The sequence below is a fragment of the Oncorhynchus mykiss genome, chromosome 16 (assembly GCF_013265735.2).
Source record: "Oncorhynchus mykiss isolate Arlee chromosome 16, USDA_OmykA_1.1, whole genome shotgun sequence".
NCBI lineage: Eukaryota > Metazoa > Chordata > Actinopteri > Salmoniformes > Salmonidae > Oncorhynchus > Oncorhynchus mykiss.
The window spans coordinates 35616751-35640055 of record NC_048580.1 but is presented as its reverse complement, the minus strand read 5'-3'; the positions used below and the strand labels follow the sequence as shown (position 1 = coordinate 35640055).

General features: G+C 46.7%; 1 protein-coding gene across 10 annotated transcripts in view; it reads left to right on the top strand.

The window, feature by feature from the left end:
• LOC110491868 (agrin) overlaps window positions 1–23305 on the top strand; it is a 519837-nt gene that overhangs the window by 353955 nt on the left and 142577 nt on the right. For 9 of the 10 annotated variants that reach the window (XM_036946758.1, XM_036946756.1, XM_036946757.1 and 6 more), the window contains 3 exons: window positions 4004–4228; window positions 5655–5879; window positions 14949–15155. In XM_036946758.1, coding sequence (XP_036802653.1) covers window positions 4004–4228; window positions 5655–5879; window positions 14949–15155 — 657 coding nt within the window. The remainder of the gene's footprint in view (window positions 1–4003; window positions 4229–5654; window positions 5880–14948; window positions 15156–23305) is intronic. The other variant, XM_036946763.1, reaches the window with a different exon arrangement.

Below are 23305 nucleotides of genomic sequence, written 5' to 3'. Positions count from 1 at the left end.
ATTCGGGGGGATGGGGGTGGTCTGCTGGTCACTGGGATGACAACCCAACTTGGGATGGGGAAGGGTTTTAGCCGGTGGAATAGTGGGGAACAATTAGAGGGTTTACTTAGTAGCAATGCAAATATCATGGTGTAGTGAAATGGACACTCAATCATTATGGTACTTTTTAATGGTGAGTTGACAAACATATATTATGATAAATATATTTGAAACTTGTATCGCATTAGGGTAAATGGTGAAATAAGTATAGCCAGTTATAATTGTAATGGCTTAGTGTCACGTTCTGACCTCTATTTCCTTTGTGTTGTATTTATTTAGTATGGTCAGGGCGTGAGTTGGGTGGGCAGTCTGTTTGTTTTTCTATGTTGTGGGGCAGTTCTATGTTTTCGGCCTAGTATGGTTCTCAATCAGAGGCAGGTGTCATTAGTTGTCTCTGATTGAGAATCATACTTAGGTAGCCTGGGTTTCACTGTGTGTTTGTGGGTGATTGTTCCTGTCTTTGTGTAGTGTTCACCAGATAGGCTGTATTAGGTTTCACGTTCCGTTTGTTGTTTTCGTATTCATTTAGTTATTTCATGTATCGTCATTCATTAAAGAACATGAGTAACCACCACGCTGCATTTCGGTCCTCTCTTTCAACAAACGAAGAACGCCGTTACACTTAGCAGATAATAAGAAAATACTATCAGTATTTACCTGGCTAAAAGCGAAGGAATATAATATCTATTGTTTACAGGAAACTCATTCAAAAACGTTGATGAAGTTGTGTGGAAAAAGGACAATGGGGGCAAAAACTGGCATCTTCATTAAATAGTACCGGCAAAACACCAGTATCAACGTCAATAGTGAAGAGGCGACTCCGGGATGCTGGCCTTCTAGGCAGAGTTGCAAAGAAAAAGACATATCTCAGATTGACCAATAAAAAGAAAAGATTAAGATGTGCAAAAGAACACAGACACTGGACAGAGGAACTCTGCCTAGAAGGCCAGCATCCCGGAGTCGCCTCTCCACTGTTGATGTTGAGACTGGTGTTTTGCCAGTACTATTTAATGAAGATGCCAGTTGAGGACTTGTGAGGCGTCTGTTTCTCAAACTAGACACTCGAATGTACTTGTCCTCTTGCTCAGTTGTGCACCAGGGCCTCCCACTCCTTTTTATATTCTGGTTAGGGACAGTTTGCGCTGTTCTGTGAAGGGAGTAGTACACAGCCTTGTTTGAGATCTTCAGTTTCTTGGCAATTTCTCACATGGAATAGCCTTCATTTCTCAGAAGAAGAATAGACTGACGAGTTTCAGAAGAAAGTTCTTTGTTTCTAGCCATTTTGAGCCTGTAATCGAACCCACATATGCTGATGCTCCAGATACTCAACTAGTCTAAAGAAGGCCAGTTTTATTGCTTCTTTAATCAGGACAACAGTTTTCAGCTTTGCAAACATAATTACAAATGGGTTTTCTAATGATCAATTAGCCTTTTAAAATGATAAACTTGGATTAGCTAACACAACGTGCCATTGGAACACAGGAATGATGGTTGCTGATAATGGGCCTCTGTACGCCTATGTAGATATTCCATTAAAAATCTGCCGTTTCCAGCTACAATAGTCATTTACAAAATTAACAATGTCTACACTGTATTTCTGATCAATTTGATGATATTTTAATGGACAAAAATGTGCCTTTTTTTTCAAAAACAAGGACATCTCTAAATGTCCCCAAACTTTTGAATGGTAGTGTATGTAATAATTGATCAACCCTACAAGCAATCCACGACTCCATTATTATGGTGGGAGATTATAATACTCTTTAAAATACCTCTATGGACCATAAAGGAAATCACACTACAAACTATCACGCACATGCACTTAAGAAAATTGCGAATGACATAGATATAGATATATTGGAACTAGTGGATGTATGGAAGCTTAAATATCCTGACCTAGTGAGATATACAAGGAGGATGATCAATCAAGTTAGTCGTCTTGACTACTTTCTTATGTCATTCTGTCTGGAACCAAAACTTTAAAAAGTGTTGATAGGGGACAGAATGTGGTTGGACCATCAAATAATTGCCCATTTATATTACTCTTACAGAATGTCCACGTGGGCGAGGATATTGGACATTTAATCAAAGCCAATGTTGGAGAATCTCATATAAAATGGGATAAAGTTGTTTTTATTTTATTTGTTCCTGTAAGTATGCCTAAAGGTTGTTTGCCAAAATAACCAAATCAAAATGGAAAGCTCCTTGAACGTGGGAATATGCCAGTCCTATTGGGCCAAAATCAATTACGGCCTCCCCTCCGCACACATACTCTGGTGGGTAATAACTGTCACCAGTTGGCCAGCTCCATTTGCAGCAACACGTCGAATTCGAACTGAAACAAAGACACATTCGTTAGCGACACCACTCCGCCATGTCTAGAAACAATTTGAAGACGAGAGAGGTAGAAAGAGAAAAAAATATGTCAAGATGTGAGGGATATGTGTGAGACTTTGATCCGACGGCACAGAAAAAAAGCACTCTCCTTCCCTCTCCCAGATCCTAGACTCTCATTAAGGCGACGAGAGTCGACCCCCAAGATCCACCGAAAGAAGTGGAGCACAGTCTTCTGAGACAAACATCGCCTGAAGTGGAGGAATAAGACTTTCTTTAATTGGCGATGGGGGGGTAAAACAAGAAAGGGTACGCTGAAGGTTCGTGGATTACTATATCGTAGCATCCGTCCCTGAAGTGAAATTCATAGACAAAGCATTGCTACAAAATAGGGATATTGGACACGGATAAACAGTATTCCAAAAGTGGCAGTGCATACAAAATGAGAGTCCCTGCTCTTGTCAGAGGAACCCCACTTCCCTGGTGCTTCATGCTCATAGAGAGTGTTTGTTTTAATGCCTGTCATAAATATGTATCGGGGATCTTAATCTGATGGCGCTACTTTGTCGAGAACATGAGATACCAAAATACCTCCGTCAGTCCCAGACGTCCGTTAAATTAGAAGTTCCACCCACTCACATCGGCAGAATGAGTCACTCCGGAGTGGCAGTGGTGTTTATTAAGTTGCTGGAAACAAAGTTCTCTATCGGGAAATACTGCTTTCTTCTTTTCAGAAAAGTACACATTCAGGGGCTCCCCTCGGCTGCCAGAAGAAGAGCACGCTAAAGCATAGCAATTCAGATTGTATTGTGAATGCAAAATCTCCTTCAATTGGCCGACAGCAAATTAATGCAAGTTGTTTGTACAGCCAGCCATCTATGACCGTCTGGGAATCCTTAGTCAGGGCTGTCAAGTAGTTCTTCAGCCCAGAGTAACCCATCCATTGCACTTTTTCCATCTGCACACAAATAGGCTGACACGCTGATGTGAAAAGGTAGTATGTGTACATCATGTATTTAAACCTCTGTGGAACTTGCTTACATTGTTGTGCTACTTATGGTAGACACTGTAGCTCCCTGGCCTTCTTGGATTCTCCAAAGTGTTTTCAATGGATCTTCAACCAATGTTTCAGTCAAAAGACCATCAGGGTTGATGTGATGATGGCTAATTGTGATAGTAGAGTCAAGAGTCCCTGCATAACCCATACACAACACTCCCCCCACCCTCAAGCACATATATACACACACACACACACACACACACACACACACACACACACACACACACACACACACACACACACACACACACACACACACACATGTTGTTCTATCCTCATGGGGACCTAAAATTAACTTCCATTCAAAATCCTATTTTCCCTAAACCTAAACCTTCCCATAACCCTAACTTTAACCCGCAATCCTAAACCTATCTCATAACCCTAGCCTTTGTCCTCATCGGGATGTGAGAAATGTCCCTACGAGGGAGACTTTTCCTTGTTTAACTATCCTTACGGGGACTTTTGGGGATTTTAGGTCCGCACAAAGGTAGAAGAACCCCCCACCCCCCCACACACACACACACACAAACCCTAATACCAACAGTACCTCTGTCTTCTCCCTCCCTGCAGCCCTGGAGGACCCGTGCAGTGAGGTGACCTGCAGCTACGGCAGCACCTGCATCCAGTCATCGGACTCCTTGTCGGCCAAGTGCATGTGCCCGCTGAGCTGCGACGGTAAGCCCGAGCAGGTGGTGTGTGGCAGTGACGGCCAAGACTACCGCAACGAGTGCGAGCTCTACAAGCAAGCCTGCCACACCCAGAAGAACTTCCGCCTGCAGCACCAGGGATACTGCAGTGAGTCCCCTCATATACTTCTCCTCTACCCTCCCTCCCTCCCTCTCCCTCCTTTCTTTTGTTCTTTTTTGCTTATTTTTTTATTTCGCTCTCTCTTCACATCCCACTGGAGTTTCATTGTATCTCTCTGACATCATGTGACTACTTTTCAAATTCATAGCTTTTTTTTCTTCATGCCAACTCTTCCAGCTGTGTGGATTATTCACTGTCGACAAACAAAGCCACTTGTTTTTAGAGCTAGCCATTTTGAGAGTTGTTTTGTGTCACCCGCTGTTTGTTTTGGTAGTTTTCTCCTGAGGACGTCTGACTTCGAGACATTTGCGCCGAGAGAAAGAGCCAGATAGAGCTAACCAGACAAACTAGCGTCCCCAAAAGTGAGACCCTGAGAGACTACAAAATGGAAGTGGATGGAGTCGAATATATATCCATTCAAAGCCGGTGAGACCAGGCTCCTTGTTGCCTTACCCCTAGGGGGAGGCCTGGGTTCTCAGGAGAGCTGGCCCAGTGGGCCCCTAAATCTTCCTGAGCGATTCTGTCCAAGCTTTGGCTGTCTCAACTGGCTCGCCAGCGTCAGACACATGGTGATGCTTTATATATACAGCTGGGGCTAGGCTAGCCAGCACCTCGACTGTCTGTATGTCTCATTGCCTCATCGGGGGTGGGTGGGGGCTCGACTGCGGAGTGCAGGAATCCTGGAAGCCGTTCTGGTTTGTTAATGGGAGATAATGGTTTTTGCAAATGGGATAATAGCTAGGCTTGTGTTGCATCATTGCATTTCTGGCGTCAGGTATTTTTGCAAAAAAAAAAAAAACAGAGTTGGTAATGGTCTTTATATACTCCTGTGTTAGCGATTCCAATGTGCTAATATACACAATCCCTACAATCCCTGACCTTGGCAATGTGTTGCTGGCGTTGGCCCTGTTGTTGTCCTGCCTGCCCCGCCCGGGCTGTGGAAGTCAAGCTACCATTGTCACTTTTGTGTTCCTGTTATCGCTCTTTGTTTCTCGAGCCAGGGCCTTTTCTCTCCATTTCCCTCTCTTTCCCTTTCTCTCTCTCTCCGTCCTCCTCCTCGGTGGTGTTTCGAATGAATTGCTCGCAGCTTGGCAGTGTTTTAATGCGGCGCAGAGGTACATAAATCCTTTGTGTCCCCTTGCTCTATACAAGACTGTGTAGAGAGATGAGACGAAGTTGAGCAGGCAAACAGCTTCTATTTCAATAAGCATCTCCCCAGTTCTATTATGATTACAGTTGATATGGCCACCAGCGCCAGCTGCCAGCCTGTCGTCCTCTTAGATCCATGGGCTTCTTGGCTTTCCACTTTGTCTTTCCAGGGCAGCCCGTGTTGATAGCAGGCCTATCTCCAGCATATCCCTGGTGATGGATAACCATGTCCTACCACTAACCTCTTTCTCTCCCCTGTTTATAGACCCCTGCAAAGACAGCGAGAACAGTCTGAATGTGGCGTGCCGGGTGGAGCCACGTACCCGCCAGCCCCTGACCTTTGCCCCCCCGGAGTCCTGCCCACCTGTCAATGAGCCACTGTGCGCCAGTGACAGCCAGACGTACGAGAGCGAGTGCCATATGACGAGGACGGGCATGCAGAAGGGCATTGAACTCAGGAAGATCCACCCGGGCCGCTGCAAGAAACAAGGTGAGCCAGAACGTTCATGCACGCACACACGAACTGCACTGCCTTGACCGATAGATAACTTACCATGTTCTTTATGGGCTGTGTTGTGTTACATGCATGACACCAGATGGTTTGCTTGATAAGAGCTCACAAAGGCTTTTCTGGGCCTTCTGCACTGTCAGGTTTACTGCACAGTCAGGTTTACAAAATCCAATTTTATTTGTCACGTGCCAAATATAACAGTGAAATGTTTACTTACAATCCCTTAACCAACAATGCAGTTTTAAGAAAAATAAATGTTAAGAAAGTATTTACCAAAATAAACTGTAAAAAAATGTTTGTTTTTTTTAAATTAAGGAGCAACAATAAAATAACACTAGTAGGGCTTTACATAGGGGGTACCGGTACAAAGTCAATGTGTGGGGGCAGAGGTTATCGTCCGGGTAGCCATTTGATTAGCTGTTCAGGAGTCTTATGACTTGGACTAGACTTGGCGCTCCGGTACCACTTGCCGTGCGGTAGCAAGGATAACAGTCTATGACTAGGCTGGCTGGAGTCTTTACCAATTTTTAGGACTTTCCTCTGACACCGCCTGGTATTGAAGTCCTGGATGGCAGGAAGCTTGGTCCCAGTGATGTACTGGGCCGTACCCACTACCCTCTGTAGTGCCTTGCAGTCGGAGGCTGAGCAGTTGCCATAACAGGTGGTGATGCAACTAGTCAGGATGCTCTTAATGGTGTGGCTGTTAAACCTTTTGAGGATCTGAGGACCCATGCCAAATATTTTCAGTTTCCTGAGGGGGAATAGGCATTGTCATGACCTTTTTCACGACTGTCTTGCTGCGTTTGACCTATGATAGTTTGTTGGTGATGTGGACACCAAGGAACCTGAAGCTCTCAACCCGCTCCACTACAGCCCCGTCGATGAGAATGGCGGTGTGCTCTGTCCTCCTTTTCCTGTAGTCCACAATCATCTCCTTTGTCTTGATCACATTTAGGGAGAGGTTGTTGTCCTGGCACCACACTGCCAGGTCTCTGACCTCCTCCCTATAGGCTGTTTCATCGTTGTCAGTGATCAGGCCTACTACTGATGTGTAGTTGGAGTCGTGCTTGGCCATACAGTCATGGGTGAACAGGGAGTACAGGAGCAGACTGAGCATGCACCCCTGAGGGGCCCCGTGTTGAGGATCAACGTGGCAGATGTGTTGTTACCTACCGTTACCACCTGGGGGGTGGCTCATCAGGAAGTCCAGGATCCAGGTGCAGAGGGAGGTGTTTAGTCCCAGGGTCCTTAGCTTAGTAATGAGCTTTGAGAGCATTATGGTGTTGAACGCTGAGCTGTAGTCAACGAATAGTATTCTCGTGTAGGTCTTCCTTTTGTCCAGGTGGGAAAGGGCAACGTGGAGTGCAATAGAGATTGCATCATCTGTGGATCTGTTGGGGCGGTATACAAATTGGAGTGGGTCTAAGGTTTCTGGGATAATGGTGTTGATGTGAGCCATGACCAGCCTTTCAAAGCACTTCATGGGTACAGACGTGAGTGATACGGGTCCGTAGTCATTTAGGCAGGTTAGCCTGGTGTTCTTGGGTACAGGGACTATAGTGGTCTGCTTGAAACATGTTGGTATTACAGACTCGGTCAGTGATAGGTTGAAAATGTGAAGACACTTGCCAGTTGGTCAGCGCATGCTCGGAGTACACGTCCTGGTTATCCGTCTGGCCCTGTGGCCTTGTGAATGTTGACCTGTTTAAAGCTCTTACTCACATCGGCTACGGAGAGTGTGATCACACAGTCGTCCGGAACAGCTTATGCACTCATGCATGCTTCAGTGTTGCTTTCCTTGAAGCGAGCATAGAGGTTATTTAGCTCGTCTGGTATGCTCATGTCACTGTGCTTCCTTTTGTAGTTCGTAATAGTTTGCATGCAATGCAACATCCGACGAGCATCGGAGCCGGTGTAGTGCGATTCAATATTGACGCTTTGCCTGTTTGATGGTTTGTCGGATGGCATAGCGGGATTTCTTATCAACATCCGGGTTAGTGTCTCGCTCCTTGAAGAGCCAGCTCTACTCTTTAGCCCAGGCAGATTACAGGCAGATGTTGCCTGTAATCTATGGCTTCTGGCTGGGGGTATGTACCGTCACTGTGGGGATGATGTCATCAATGCACTTATTGATGAAGCCAGTGACTGATGTGCCATCTCAATGCCATCTGAATAATCCCAGAACATATTCCAGTCTATGCTAGCAAAACACTCCTGTAGCTTAGAATCTGCGTCATCTGACCACTTCCTTATTGAGCTGTACTTCCTGCTATAGTTTTTGCTTGTAAGCAGGAGGATAGAATTTGCCAAATGGGGGGGTGAGGGAAAGCTTTGTAGCCGTCTCTGTGAGTGGAGTAAAGATGGTCTAGAATTTTTTCCCCTCTGGTTGCACATGTAACATGCTGGTAGAAATTATGTAAAAATGGATTTAAGTTTCCCTGCATTTAAGTCCCCGGCCACTAGGAGCGCTGCCTCTGGATGAGCATTTTCCTGTTTGCTTATGGCCTTATACAGCTCGTTGAGAGCCATCTTAGTGCCAGGATCAGTTTGTGGTGGTAAATAGACAGGTAAAAAGTGTGGTCAACAGCTTATCATGAGATACTCTACCTCAGGCAAGCAAAACCTTGAGACTTCCTTAATTTGAGATTTTGTGCACCAGCTGTTGTTTACAAATAGACACGTACCGCCACCCCATGTCTTACCGGAGGCAGCTGTTCTGTCTTGCTGATGGACCGAAAACCCAGCCAGTTGTATGATATCCATGTCGTCGTTAAGCCATAACTCGGTGAAACATAAGATATTACAGTTTTTAATGTCCCATTGGTAGGATTGTTACGGTGCGTGAATGAGGACCCAAAAGCGAATTAACGTAAACAGAGCTTCTTTAATGACAAAACATAGGTAGGCTCAGATGGACCGGCAGATTCCGACAGGACAGGACAAGGTTGCAGCAAACATGACGATAGTCTGGTTCAGGCATGAATAACACAAACAAGAATCCGACAAAGACAGGAGCAAAAACAGAGAGAGATATAGAGGACTAATCAGAGGGAAAAAGGGAACAGGTGGGAAAAGGGGTGACGAGGTAGTTAGGAGGAGACAAGGAACAGCTGGGGGAAAGAGGGGGAGAAAAGGTAACCTAATAACGACCAGCAGAGGGAGACAGGGTGAAGGGAAAGGACAGAAACAAGACACAACATGACAATACATGACAGTACCCCCCCACTCACCGAGCGCCTCCTGGCGCACTCGAGGAGGAAACCTGGCGGCAACGGAGGAAATCCTCGATCAGCGCACGGTCCAGCACGTCCCGAGAGGGAACCCAACTCCTCTCCTCAGGACCGTACCCCTCCCAATCTACTAGGTACTGATGACCACGGCCCCGAGGACGCATGTCCAAAATCCTACGGACCCTGTAGATGGGTGCGCCCTCGACAAGGATGGGGGGGGGGGGGGGGGAGACGAGCGGGGGCGCGAAGAACGGGCTTGATACAGGAGACATGGAAGACCGGGTGGACGCGACGAAGATATCGCGGAAGAAGAAGTCGAACTGCGACAGGATTAATGATCTGAGAAATACGGAACGGACCAATGAACCGCGGGGTCAACTTGCGAGAAGCGGTCTTAAGGGGAAGGTTCTGAGTGGAGAGCCAAACTCTCTGACCGCGACAATATCTAGGACTCTTAGTTCTACGCTTATTAGCAGCTCTCACAGTCTGCGCCCTATAACGGCAAAGTGCAGACCTGACCCTCTTCCAGGTGCGCTCGCAACGTTGGACAAAAGCCTGAGCGGAGGGGACGCTGGACTCGGCGAACTGAGATGAGAACAGCGGAGGCTGGTACCCGAGGCTACTCTGAAAAGGAGATAGCCCGGTCGCAGACGAAGGAAGCGAGTTGTGGGCGTATTCTGCCCAGGGGAGCTGTTCTGACCAAGACGCAGGGTTGCGAAAAGAAAGACTGCGTAAGATGCGACCAATAGTCTGATTGGCCCGTTCTGCTTGACCGTTAGACTGGGGGTGAAAGCCGGAAGAGAGACTGACGGAAGCCCCAATCATACGGCAAAACTCCCTCCAAAATTGAGACGTGAATTGCGGACCTCTGTCCGAAACGACGTCTGACGGAAGGCCATGAATTCTGAAAACATTCTCGATGATGATTTGTGCCGTCTCTTTAGCAGAAGGAAGCTTAGCAAGGGGAATAAAATGAGCCGCCTTAGAGAACCTGTCGACAACCGTAAGAATAACAGTCTTCCCCGCTGACGAAGGCAGTCCGGTGACAAAATCTAAGGCGATGTGAGACCACGGTCGAGAGGGAATGGGAAGCGGCCTGAGACGGCCGGCAGGAGGGGAGTTACCGGACTTAGTCTGCGCGCAGACCGAACAAGCAGCCACGAAGCGACGCGTGTCATGCTCCCGGGTGGGCCACCAAAAACGCTGGCGAATGGAAGCAAGCGTACCCCGAACGCCAGGGTGGCCGGCTAACTTGGCAGAGTGAGCCCACTGAAGAACGGCCAGACGAGTAGGAACGGGAACGAAAAGAAGGTTCCTAGGACAAGCGCGCGGCGACGGAGTTTGAGTGAGTGCTTGCTTTAACTGCCTCTCAATTCCCCAGACAGTCAACCCGACAACACGCCCCTCAGGGAGAATCCCCTCGGGGTCAGTGGAGGCTACTGAAGAACTGAAGAGACGAGATAAAGCATCAGGCTTGGTGTTCTTAGAGCCCGGACGATAAGAAATCACGAACTCGAAACGAGCGAAAAACAGCGCCCAGCGCGCCTGACGCGCATTAAGTCGTTTGGCAGAACGGATGTACTCAAGGTTCCTATGGTCAGTCCAAACGACAAAAGGAACGGTCGCCCCCTCCAACCACTGTCGCCATTCGCCTAGGGCTAAGCGGATGGCGAGCAGTTCGCGGTTTCCCACATCATAGTTACGTTCCGACGGCGACAGGCGATGAGAAAAATACGCGCAAGGGTGGACCTTGTCGTCAGAGAGGGAGCGCTGAGAAAGAATGGCTCCCACGCCCACCTCTGACGCGTCAACCTCGACAACGAACTGTCTAGTGACGTCAGGTGTAACAAGGATAGGTGCGGATGTAAAACGATTCTTGAGGAGATCAAAAGCTCCCTGGGCGGAAACGGACCACTTAAAGCACGTCTTGACAGAAGTAAGGGCTGTGAGAGGAGCTGCCACCTGACCGAAATTACGGATGAAACGACGATAGAAGTTCGCGAAGCCGAGAAAGCGCTGCAGCTCGACGCGTGACTTAGGGACGGGCCAATCAATGACAGCTTGGACCTTAGCGGGATCCATCCTAATGCCTTCAGCGGAAATAACAGAACCGAGAAATGTGACGGAGGAGGCATGAAAAGAGCACTTCTCAGCCTTCACAAAAAGACAATTCTCTAAAAGGCGCTGGAGGACACGTCGAACGTGCTGAACATGAATCTGGAGTGACGGTGAAAAAATCAGGATATCGTCAAGGTAAACGAAAACAAAGATGTTCAGCATGTCTCTCAGGACATCATTGACTAATGCCTGAAAGACAGCTGGAGCGTTAGCGAGGCCGAAAGGAAGAACCCGGTATTCAAAGTGCCCTAACGGAGTGTTAAACGCCGTCTTCCACTCGTCCCCCTCCCTGATGCGCACGAGATGGTAAGCGTTACGAAGGTCCAACTTAGTGAAAAACCTGGCTCCCTGCAGGATCTCGAAGGCTGAAGACATAAGAGGAAGCGGATAACGATTCTTCACTGTTATGTCATTCAGCCCTCGATAATCTATGCAGGGGCGCAGGGACCCGTCCTTCTTCTTAACAAAAAAAAACCCCGCTCCGGCGGGAGAGGAGGAGGGGACTATGGTACCGGCGGCAAGAGCTACAGACAAATAATCTTCGAGAGCCTTACGTTCGGGAGCCGACAGAGAGTATAGTCTACCCCGGGGGGGAGTGGTTCCCGGAAGGAGATCAATACTACAATCATACGACCGGTGTGGAGGAAGAGAGGTGGCCCTGGACCGACTGAACACCGTGCGCAGATCGTGATATTCCTCCGGCACCCCTGTCAAATCACCAGGCTCCTCCTGTGAAGAAGAGACAGAGGAAACAGGAGGGATAGCAGACATTAAACATTTCACATGACAAGAGACGTTCCAGGAGAGGATAGAATTACTAGACCAATTAATGGAAGGATTATGACAAACTAGCCAGGGATGGCCCAAAACAACAGGTGTAAAAGGTGAACGAAAAATGAAAAAAGAAATGGTTTCGCTATGATTACCAGAAACAGTGAGGGTTAAAGGTAGCGTCTCACGCTGAATCCTGGGGAGAGGACTACCATCCAGGGCGAACAAGGCCGTGGACTCCCTTAACTGTCTGAGAGGAATGTCATGTTCCCGAGCCCAGGTCTCGTCCATAAAACAGCCCTCCGCCCCAGAGTCTATTAAGGCACTGCAGGAAGCTGACGAACCGGTCCAGCGTAGATGGACCGACAAGGTAGTGCAGGATCTTGAAGGAGAGACAGGAGTAGTAGCGCTCACCAGTAGCCCTCCGCTTACTGATGAGCTCTGGCTTTTACTGGACATGAAGTGACAAAATGACCAGCAGAACCGCAATAGAGACAGAGGCGGTTGGTGATTCTCCGTTCCCTCTCCTTAGTCGAGATGCGGATACCTCCCAGCTGCATAGGCTCAGCACCCGAGCCGGCAGAGGAAGATGGTAGTGATGCGGAGAGGGGGGCAACGGAGAACGCGAGCTCCTTTCCACGAGCTCGGTGACGAAGATCAACCCGTCGCTCAATGCGAATAGCGAGTTCAATCAAGGAATCCACGCTGGAAGGAACCTCCCGGGAGAGAATCTCATCCTTTACCTCTGCGCGGAGACCCTCCAGAAAACGAGCGAGCAAAGCCGGCTCGTTCCAGCCACTGGAGGCAGCAAGAGTGCGAAACTCAATAGAGTAGTCTGTTATGGATCGATTACCTTGACATAGGGAAGACAGGGCCCTGGAAGCCTCCTCCCCAAAAACAGATCGATCAAAAACCCGTATCATCTCCTCCTTAAAGTCCTGATACTGGTTAGTACACTCAGCCCTTGCCTCCCAGATTGCCGTGCCCCACTCACGAGCCCGTCCAGTAAGGAGAGATATGACGTAGGCGACACGAGCAGTGCTCCTGGAGTAAGTGTTGGGCTGGAGAGAAAACACAATATCACACTGGGTGAGGAACGAGCGGCATTCAGTGGACTCCCCAGAGTAACACGGCGGGTTATTGATTCTGGGCTCCGGAGATTCGAAAGCCCTGGAAGTGGCCGGTGGATCGAGGCGGAGATGGTGAACCTGTTCTGTGAGGTTGGAGACTTGGGTGGCCAGGGTCTCAACGGCATGTCGAGCAGCAGACAATTCCTGCTCGTGTCTGCCTAGCATCGCTCCCTGGATCTCGACGGCTGAGTGGAGAGGATCCGAAGTCGCTGGGTCCATTCTTGGTCGGATTCTTCTGTTACGGTGCGTGAATGAGGACCCAAAAGCGAATTAACGTAAACAGAGCTTCTTTAATGACAAAACATAGGTAGGCTCAGATGGACCGGCAGATTCCGACAGGACAGGACAAGGTTGCAGCAAACATGACGATAGTCTGGTTCAGGCATGAATAACACAAACAAGAATCCGACAAAGACAGGAGCAAAAACAGAGAGAGATATAGAGGACTAATCAGAGGGAAAAAGGGAACAGGTGGGAAAAGGGGTGACGAGGTAGTTAGGAGGAGACAAGGAACAGCTGGGGGAAAGAGGGGGAGAAAAGGTAACCTAATAACGACCAGCAGAGGGAGACAGGGTGAAGGGAAAGGACAGAAACAAGACACAACATGACAATACATGACAAGGATAGTCTTGATCGAAGCTCATCCATTTTATTATCCAATGATTGCACATTGGCTAATAGGACTGATGGTAAAGGTAGATTACACACTCGCTGTCAGATCCTTTCAAGGCAATCTCCGTCTCTTCTTCATGTGAATGACAGGGATTTGGGCCTTGTTGATTGTCTGAACTAAATTCTTTGCGTCCGACTCATTAAAGAAAAAATATTCATCCAGTTCGAGGTGAGTAATCACTGTCTTGATATCCAGAAGATCTTTCGGTCTTAAGAGAGGGTGGCAGAAACATTATGTACAAAATAAATTACAAATAATAAAAAAAAACACACACAATAGCCCGTTAAACGTCAGCCATCTCCTCCGGCGCCATCATCATCATAGATGACACTGATCTGGAGTAATCCAATGTTCCTGTTGTGTGATAGGGGCTTCAGTAGACTGTGTCTGTAGCTTTTCTGCTCTCACCTCCACACATCTGAGACTCCCCATGGAGTTAAAGACATAGGCTCATGGTGTGATGCACTCTACTACACACAACTGTGGTTTTGTGCTTCAAATAATTCTCAGTTTCTCCCCTGCAACACACCGACTCACTTTCAGCAATATTTTGTAGTCAAGCTTGAGTACAGATAAAGACCGCTATTATGTGGATACATATGGGACTTCAACTTCTCAGTAGAAGCCTAGCACTGTGTGTTCCTGTGAATTTATTTAGTCCTCGATCAAGTTAACAGGAACCCATTCTCTATCTGTCTTTTACTGAAGTGAAATGGATAGGCATAATACTTTTTAGTTTTCTAAAAAGAAAATGTATTTCAACAGTCATTTCATTTGGAATGTAGATCAATGACATCATACGGTACGTCCCTCTAATGTTCGACTCTCAGAGAAGGCAGCTCCGTAATTAGGTTCCAGTATAGCATGACCACTTTACAGGAAAGAGAAAGAGAGGAATTGAATTCATGTACACATTTGATCCAGTGATGGAGAACATAATGAATTTGAAGCTCTGCATGCGCCTCAACCTTCTCTAAGATTGCCTCGATTCATCGACTGATTTGCTGCATGACATTTCAAGTCACATTTTATTTTAAGTCCATTATTACAACGTCTCAACATGCTTTACAGAGGAAAATTAAGCACTAAAAACAAGAAACAACCATGTCCCTCGTCCATTTTGCAGAGATGTGCAAGGTGGAGTGCAAGTTCAATGGCGTGTGCCAGGTGGAACGTCTAGGCGTGCGCTGCTCCTGCGAGCCTATCCAGTGCGACGGGACCTACAAGCCGCTGTGCGGCAAAGACGGACGCAGCTACGTCAACGACTGTGAACGGCAACGGGCCGAGTGCCTGGCTAAAGCCCACATCCCCGTCAAGCAGCAAGGCCCGTGTGGTGAGTCAGGTCCTCTAGGAGGGGGGTAAAGGGGAGAAGCCTCTGGTCTTTCTGTCTCCCTCTGGTTGGCTCCTCCTGTCCTGTGTACGTACTGTATGTGTGTTTGTTCTGTCTGTCTCTTGACTTGTCAGTAGTGTGGGTGGGAGGGGAGGTGAAAAAGCGAAAAGACAGGAAGTTACTATGACCACCACGTTTCCCTTCATCCCCCATCTACCTCATGCCCGTCACGCTCCGCCATCACATGACACATGAAACACAACAGCCTTCATGTTTCGTTCATGTCCTTCTACCTCCCCGGTAGTGCCAGTCTTCCACTTCAATGGTTTCTCTCTCTCTCTTCACAACACTAAGTTTTGTCTTGCCTGTCTGTCTCCGTCGGTCTCTTTTTTGTCTGTGCGGATTCCATTTTAAACAGGTATTCTTTCTATTTCAGTGCGTCTGTCTGTATTTGTCCGTGTGACATCTGCCGCTGTTCGGGACACACCCCTCACTTCAGCAGGGGAGAGTTCAACCTTTGACCTCTGGTGGACACTGACCACTTGGGGGGTCAGAGACTCTCCTCCAATTGGACTAAACAGGGGTGGTTGTCTTTCTCCTTTCTCTTCCTCTTTCTCTTTTCTCTTTCTTTTCCCGTTCTCACACTCTCTCTCTATAACATAGTAGTATGTTCTCTCTCCCAACACTCCAAGCCATCGCTCTTGTCTCTCCTCTGTGCACCCTCCTTGCAGCCCAACTGTGTCTGCGGGAGGAAGAAAGCATCCGTCCGTGAGGTTGGGGAGCTCCTCTTCTTCCCAGTGCTGTGTTTTGCGTTGTTAACCCCTTTCCCATCTCCCAACCCCCTATCCCCCCCGTTCCCTCAACCCATGATGATACCCTGCTACCCTAGCATGGCAGACCGCATGTAGACCCCCCCCCCCCCCCCCCCCCCCCCGCCCTATGCCCAACCTCTCCCTTGCCACCCAGGCACTGACTTTAGCTATGCCAAATGCCTATACAGTGGGGAGAACAAGTACAGTGCCTTGCGAAAGTATTCGGCCCCCTTGAACTTTGCGACCTTTTGCCACATTTCAGGATTCAAACATAAAGATATAAAACTGTATTTTTTTGTGAAGAATCAACAACAAGTGGGACACAATCATGAAGTGGAACGACATTTATTGGATATTTCAAACAAAAACTGAAAAATTGGGCGTGCAAAATTATTCAGCCCCTTTACTTTCAGTGCAGCAAACTCTCTCCAGAAGTTCAGTGAGGATCTCTGAATGATCCAATGTTGACCTAAATGACTAATGATGATAAATACAATCCACCTGTGTGTAATCAAGTCTCCGTATAAATGCACCTGCACTGTGATAGTCTCAGAGGTCTGTCAAAAGCGCAGAGAGCATCATGAAGAACAAGGAACACACCAGGCAGGTCCGAGATACTGTTGTGAAGAAGTTTAAAGCCGGATATGGATACAAAAAGATTTCCCATGCTTTAAACATCCCAAGGAGCACTGTGCAAGCGATAATATTGAAATGGAAGGAGTATCAGACCACTGCAAATCTACCAAGACCTGGCCGTCCCTCTAAACTTTCAGCTCATACAAGGAGAAGACTGATCAGAGATGCAGCCAAGAGGCCCATGATCACTCTGGATGAACTGCAGAGATCTACAGCTGAGGTGGGAGACTCTGTCCATAGGACAACAATCAGTCGTAAATTGCACAAATCTGGCCTTTATGGAAGAGTGGCAAGAAGAAAGCCATTTCTTAAAGATATCCATAAAAAGTGTTGGTTAAAGTTTGCCACAAGCCACCTGGGAGACACACCAAACTTGGAAGAAGGTGCTCTGGTCAGATGAAACCAAAATTGAACTTTTTGGCAACAATGCAAAACGTTATGTGTGGCGTAAAAGCAACACACCATCCCCACTGTCAAACATGGTGGTGGCAGCATCATGGTTTGGGCCTGCTTTTCTTCAGCAGGGACAGGGAAGATGGTTAAAATTGATGGGAAGATGGATGGAGCCAAATACAGGACCATTCTGGAAGAAAACCTGATGGAGTCTGCAAAAGACCTGAGACTGGGACGGAGATTTGTCTTCCAACAAGACAATGATCCAAAACATAAAGCAAAATCTACAATGGAATGGTTCAAAAATAAACATATCCAGGTGTTAGAATGGCCAAGTCAAAGTCCAGACCTGAATCCAATCGAGAATCTGTGGAAAGAACTGAAAACTGCTGTTCACAAATGCTCTCCATCCAACCTCACTGAGCTCGAGCTGTTTTGCAAGGAGGAATGGGAAAAAATGTCAGTCTCTCGATGTGCAAAACTGATAGAGACATACCCCAAGCGACTTACAGCTGTAATCGCAGCAAAAGGTGGCGCTACAAAGTATTAACTTAAGGGGGCTGAATAATTTTGCACGCCCAATTTTTCTGTTTTTGATTTGTTAAAAAAGTTTGAAATATCCAATAAATGTCGTTCCACTTCATGATTGTGTCCCACTTGTTGTTGATTCTTCACAAAAAATACAGTTTTATATCTTTATGTTTGAAGCCTGAAATGTGGCAAAAGGTCGCAAAGTTCAAGGGGGCCAAATACTTTCGCAAGGCACTGTATTTGATACACTGCCGATTTTGCAGGTTTTCCTACTTACAAAGCATGTAATTTTTATCATAAGTACACTTCAACTGTGAGAGACGGAATCTAAAACAAAAATCCAGAAAATCACATTGTATGATTTTTAAGTAATTAATTAGCATTTTATTGCATGACATAAGTATTTGATCACCTACCAACCAGTAAGAATTCCGGATCTCACAGACCTGTTAGTTTTTCTTTAAGAAGCCCTCCTGTTCTCCACTCATTACCTGTATTAACTGCACCTGTTTGAACTTGTTACCTGTATAAAAGACACCTGTCCACACACTCAATCAAACAGACTCCAACCTCTCCACAGCTGCCAAGACCAGAGAGCTGTGTAAGGACATCAGGGATAAAATTGTATACCTGCACAAGGCTGGGGTGGGCTACAGGACAATAGGCAGGCAGCTTGGTGAGAAGGCAACAACTGTTGGCGCAATTATTAGAAAATGGAAGAAGTTCAAGATGACGGTCAATCACCCTCGGTCTGGGGCTCCATGCAAGATCTCATCTCACGGGGCATCAATGATCATGAGGACGGTGAGGGATCAGCCCAGAACTACACGGCAGGACCTGGTCAATGACCTGAAGAGAGCTGGGACCACAGTCTCAAAGAAAACCATTAGTAACACACTACGCCGTCATGGATTAAAATCCTGCAGCGCACACAAGGTCCTCCTGCTCAAGTCAGAGCATGTCCAGGCCCGTCTGAAGTTTGCCAATGACCATCTGAATGATCCAGAGGAGGAATGGGAGAAGGTCATGTGGTCTAATTAGACAAAAATAGAGCTTTTTGGTTTAAACTCCACTCACCGTGTTTGGAGGAAGAAGAAGGATGAGTACAACCCCAAGAACACCATCCCAACCGTGAAGCATGGAGGTGGAAACATCATTCTTTGGGGGATGCTTTTCTGCAAAGGGGACAGGACGACTGCACCGTATTGAGGGGAGGATGGATGGGGCCATGAATTGCGAGATCTTGGCCAACAACCTCCTTCCCTCAGTAAGAGCATTGAAGATGGGCCGTGGCTGTGTCTTCCAGCATGACAACGACCCGAAACACACAGCCAGGGCAACTAATGAGTGGCTCCGTAAGAAGCATCTCAAGGTACTGGAGTGGCCTAGCCAGTCTCCAGACCTGAGCCCAATAGAAAATCTTTGGAGGGAGCTGAAAGTCCGTATTGCCCAGCGACAGCCCCAAAACCTGAAGGATCTGGAGAAGGTCTGTATGGAGGAGTGCGCCAAAATCCCTGCTGCAGTGTGTGAAAACCTGGTCTAGAACTACAGGAAACGTATGATCTCTGTAATTGCAAACAAAGGTTTCTGTACCAAATGTTAAGTTCTGCTTTTCTGATGTATCAAATACTTATGTCATGCAATAAAATGCAAATGAATTACTTAAAAATCATACAATGTGATTTTGTGGATTTTTGTTTTAGATTCCGTCTCTCACAGTAGAAGTGTACCTATGATAAAAATTACAGACCTCTACATGCTTTATAAGTAGGAAAACCTGCAAAATCGGCAGTGTATCAAATACTTGTTCTCCCCACTGTAAGTGCCTGCTGACTAGGTCTCTCAACTTCTTCATATAATCAATTGACTAGGGTCGATGTAGAATTAGATCAGTGGTGGGCAAACTATACCGCTGTGAAGGCCATCCGGCACAGTTGCAGGTTTTTGCTCCTGCCAAGCAGTAACACACCCGATTCAGCAAATCAAAGCCTTGATCGAAAACTACGAAGAGTTGATTTTGTAGAATGATGGGTGTGTTACTGCTTGGCCAGAGTAAAAACCTGCACCCACCGTGGTTCTCACAGGGTATAGATAGCCTACCCCTGATGTAGAGTGTCTGTGTTCGATAGACAAGCTAAATGCGCGGCCACAGTTGTGGTTCTCCTCAGATATCTCTATCTCACTCTGGTTGGTTATCTGAATACTAAGTTGTACTCGGCGAGGTGACGTTGAAGCTTCACAGTATCATGGTGCAACTCATTAGCAGAGTTTTTTCTCATCTCTTCTGTCTTTTTGTCACGCATAAATTAACATGTGAAATGTCTGCGGTGCTTATGTTTTTTTTATTATTATTATATAATTATTTCTGACAAAGTAAACGGTCACCGTTCTTTTCGCTGTATTGTAGCCGGTCGCGAATTACAGTACATTTTTCAATGCGTTTCTATTGACATTTGCATATTTGCTTGACGACATGATGAGATTTAGATTTAAATCTCCTTTCAGATTTAATTCAACATCAAAAGGAGAGGAGTGAGATGCCGAGGTTGTTGGCTTAGTTGTGGGGGGAGTATGTGTGAGAAGGTGTGTGTCTGTGTATGTTTGGTTTTCTGTGTGTAGGCTTCGTTGTGTGTGCGTGTGTGTGTGTGTGTGTGTGTGTGTGTGTGTGTGTGTGTGTGTGTGTGTGTGTGTGTGTGTGTGTCTGTGTGTGTGTGTGTGTGTGTGCGCAACTGTTTTGTATGTGACAGTGTCTGTGTCTAAATGGCGATCAATAGCACAGTCAGAGGACAGGTTACAGTTACAGCTGTGCCACGCGGCATGCAGCAAAGGACACACTTTCTCTCATCACTGTGACCGTGGCAGCCATTGTACTTCCATCTTAACCACAACACACACACTCCACAAAGGAGCTTGAGTCATCCTTACTGGGCCAAACCACATGCCACCTCTGGGAACCAGTCCCCTGCTAACTTCAATGGCAGTCTAAAACATACTTAAAATCACTTACTGTACAAGTACACACACACAGTGCAGAAGTGAAGGTCCCTGCTGTCCTTTTTCATCTATAGTCCTCCCATCCAGCTGCTGTTCTGGCATTCCTGGTGTGTGTACAGTCTTCTACAAGCACCCCAATAAGCCTGAAGTGGTTCAGTCTCCATCGTCTGCTGCCTTTCACTGGCCGGCCTTTTGTCACTTCACCAAAGCTCTAAGAGCGTCGACCGTGGGATGGTTGGAGAGCGAAAAACTGGGATGATGGGGTGCCATGGCTGTCACTAGCCCAAACCCACACACACTCCTCTCTTATTGGCCGTGAGCTGGCGCTAGTTTATCGATCAGTCACGCCACAAGCCGTATGGAGGGCTGAAAATATTTCCATATATGACACCTAATCGTGAGTGAGGTGACAACCCCCCTAATTTGACTGGAATCCGCCCTTTCACTCTTTGTATCCCTCAAGGGCCACTTGTCCCCCATGAGGGGGCCACAAACTTCCCTAATCATACAGACACAACCAATGTTCCGTCTAAGCTGCTTGTGCTGCAAGCAGTAGCCCGAGACCGTTGCGCTGCCCCCCTGGGACTGCTGGGCAAAGCGCAGAAGAAATATCAGCCCACGGAGAGACACACGAGATTGAACCTAACGCAACTTTGTTGAGTTTCTCCTGTTAACACTATCAACGTGTCCCTTTAATGTGGCAATTGTGATCAAATCAACACAATATTTGCCACTTTCAAAGCAGCATACCGAAACAAACTTCTCAGACCCGTGCGGCATAACCAATCACAGCTGCAGTAGGCCTATATGCAAATAGACCATTGCCATATATGGATCTGTGCCATTTACTTTGAACTGGACTGTGTACAGCTGTGGTCGTGTGTGGATGTGTTTGTTTTGAGATCAAAGCAAGAGCTGCATGTAGCCACGTATTCGTTTTGTTTATAGTCTTTTGCTAGTTAGTGAGTTATTAGCCCGGTTATAGATAATTTGAAGTCAGCAATAGGAGAGTGATTGCTTCCTGCAAGAGCACAACACATCTACATTTCTAGACATCTTTGAAAAGCTAGTCAGGTAAAGAGCTTTGTCTTAAAGGGGCAGTGTTGAATTTTGAGACTGGCTTGAAGAAGCTAAGTAGCAGAGAGTAGCATAATTAATGAATTGTATTTTGTAAAGCGGTTTCTTGCACCAAACACCCCAACAATGTTTTCAGTCACCTCCTTGTCTGAAGGACAAGTGGATAAACAGGTTAATGTAAAGCCCTGCATGTTTTTTTTTCAAAAGTCTCATGGAATGTAGGCCTACATTGAACACCACACTACTACTGTAGGCTGAATGATAGAACAGCTATTTACATGTTAAAATGTTATGGGATGCATTTTCTCCATTGTTTTTGATGGTAGGCCACTCTGGTAGGCCTACATTATGATCACATAGCCACAGTAGCCTACTTGGCTACTGTAAAAACTGTAACTTAAAGTGGGTACAGCCTCAGTGTTCACAGTAAAACTGTAACTTAAAGCGGGTACAGCCTCAGTGTTCACAGTGAAACTGTAACTTAAAGTGGGTACAGCCTCAGTGTTCACAGTAAAACTGTAACTTAAAGCAGGTACAGCCTCAGTGTTCACAGTAAAACTGTAACTTAAAGCAGGTACAGCCTCAGTGTTCACAGTAAAACTGTAACTTAATGCAGGTACAGCCTCAGTGTTCACAGTAAAACTGTAACTTAAAGCGGGTACAGCCTCAGTGTTCACAGTAAAACTGTAACTTAAAGCGGGTACAGCGTCAGTGTTCACAGTATAACTGTAACTTAAAGCAGGTACAGCCTCAGTGTTCACAGTAAAACTGTAACTTAAAGCGGGTACAGCCTCAGTGTTCACAGTAAAACTGTAACTTAAAGCGGGTACAGCGTCAGTGTTCACAGTATAACTGTAACTTAAAGCAGTTACAGCCTCAGTGTTCACAGTAAAACTGTAACTTAAAGCGGGTACAGCCTCAGTGTTCACAGTAAAACTGTAACTTAAAGCAGGTACAGCCTCAGTGTTCACAGTAAACGTGCGCTGGGAGTTGCACAACATTTTCACAACGTTCAAGACCTGAAATTTGGTCAGTGCCGTAAACAAGTTGAGAAACACTGGACACAACCATCTTATAAGCTGAAAAAGACAATGCTGCCCTGTTTGATATATGGTCTTCCACGGGAATGTGTCCGAGGTCAGTCTCTCATGAGATAGCCACTTTAAAGATGAATGGCGGTGGATTGTGAGTGGCCAGTTCATAGCATTCCCCAGATGCTCAGATGAAAAAAGTCCAAGGGGCTTAAGATCTGTCTGCCTTAACCCAGAGCGCTCAAATAAAGCTTTTACTGCTGCGAGACAGGGACACATTAGATGGTACAGCGGATCACAGACAGACACACACAGAAAGACAGTGAAGTACTTAGTTAGATGGTTAGATAATTGGTTTGAATACTGTTTGAGAGCGGTGCAATATTGGCTCATTGTTTGTGTGTGTGTACGTGTACATGCATATGTGTGTGTGTGTGTGTGTGTGTGTGTGTGTGTGTGTGTGCACATTCACACACGCACTCTCCTCCCAGAGGTTAACAGAGAATCACTCAGCCAGAGAGACATTGTCATTGACAAAGAGCTTCGGGGAAGGAGGAGAACTGGGGAGAAAAGTGCGCCTACGGTGACACCCTGTATGCACACATGACTGTAATTCGCTTTGGATAAAAAGTGTCTGCTAAATGGCATATACACAAGCCTCTCCGGTGAATATTTACAA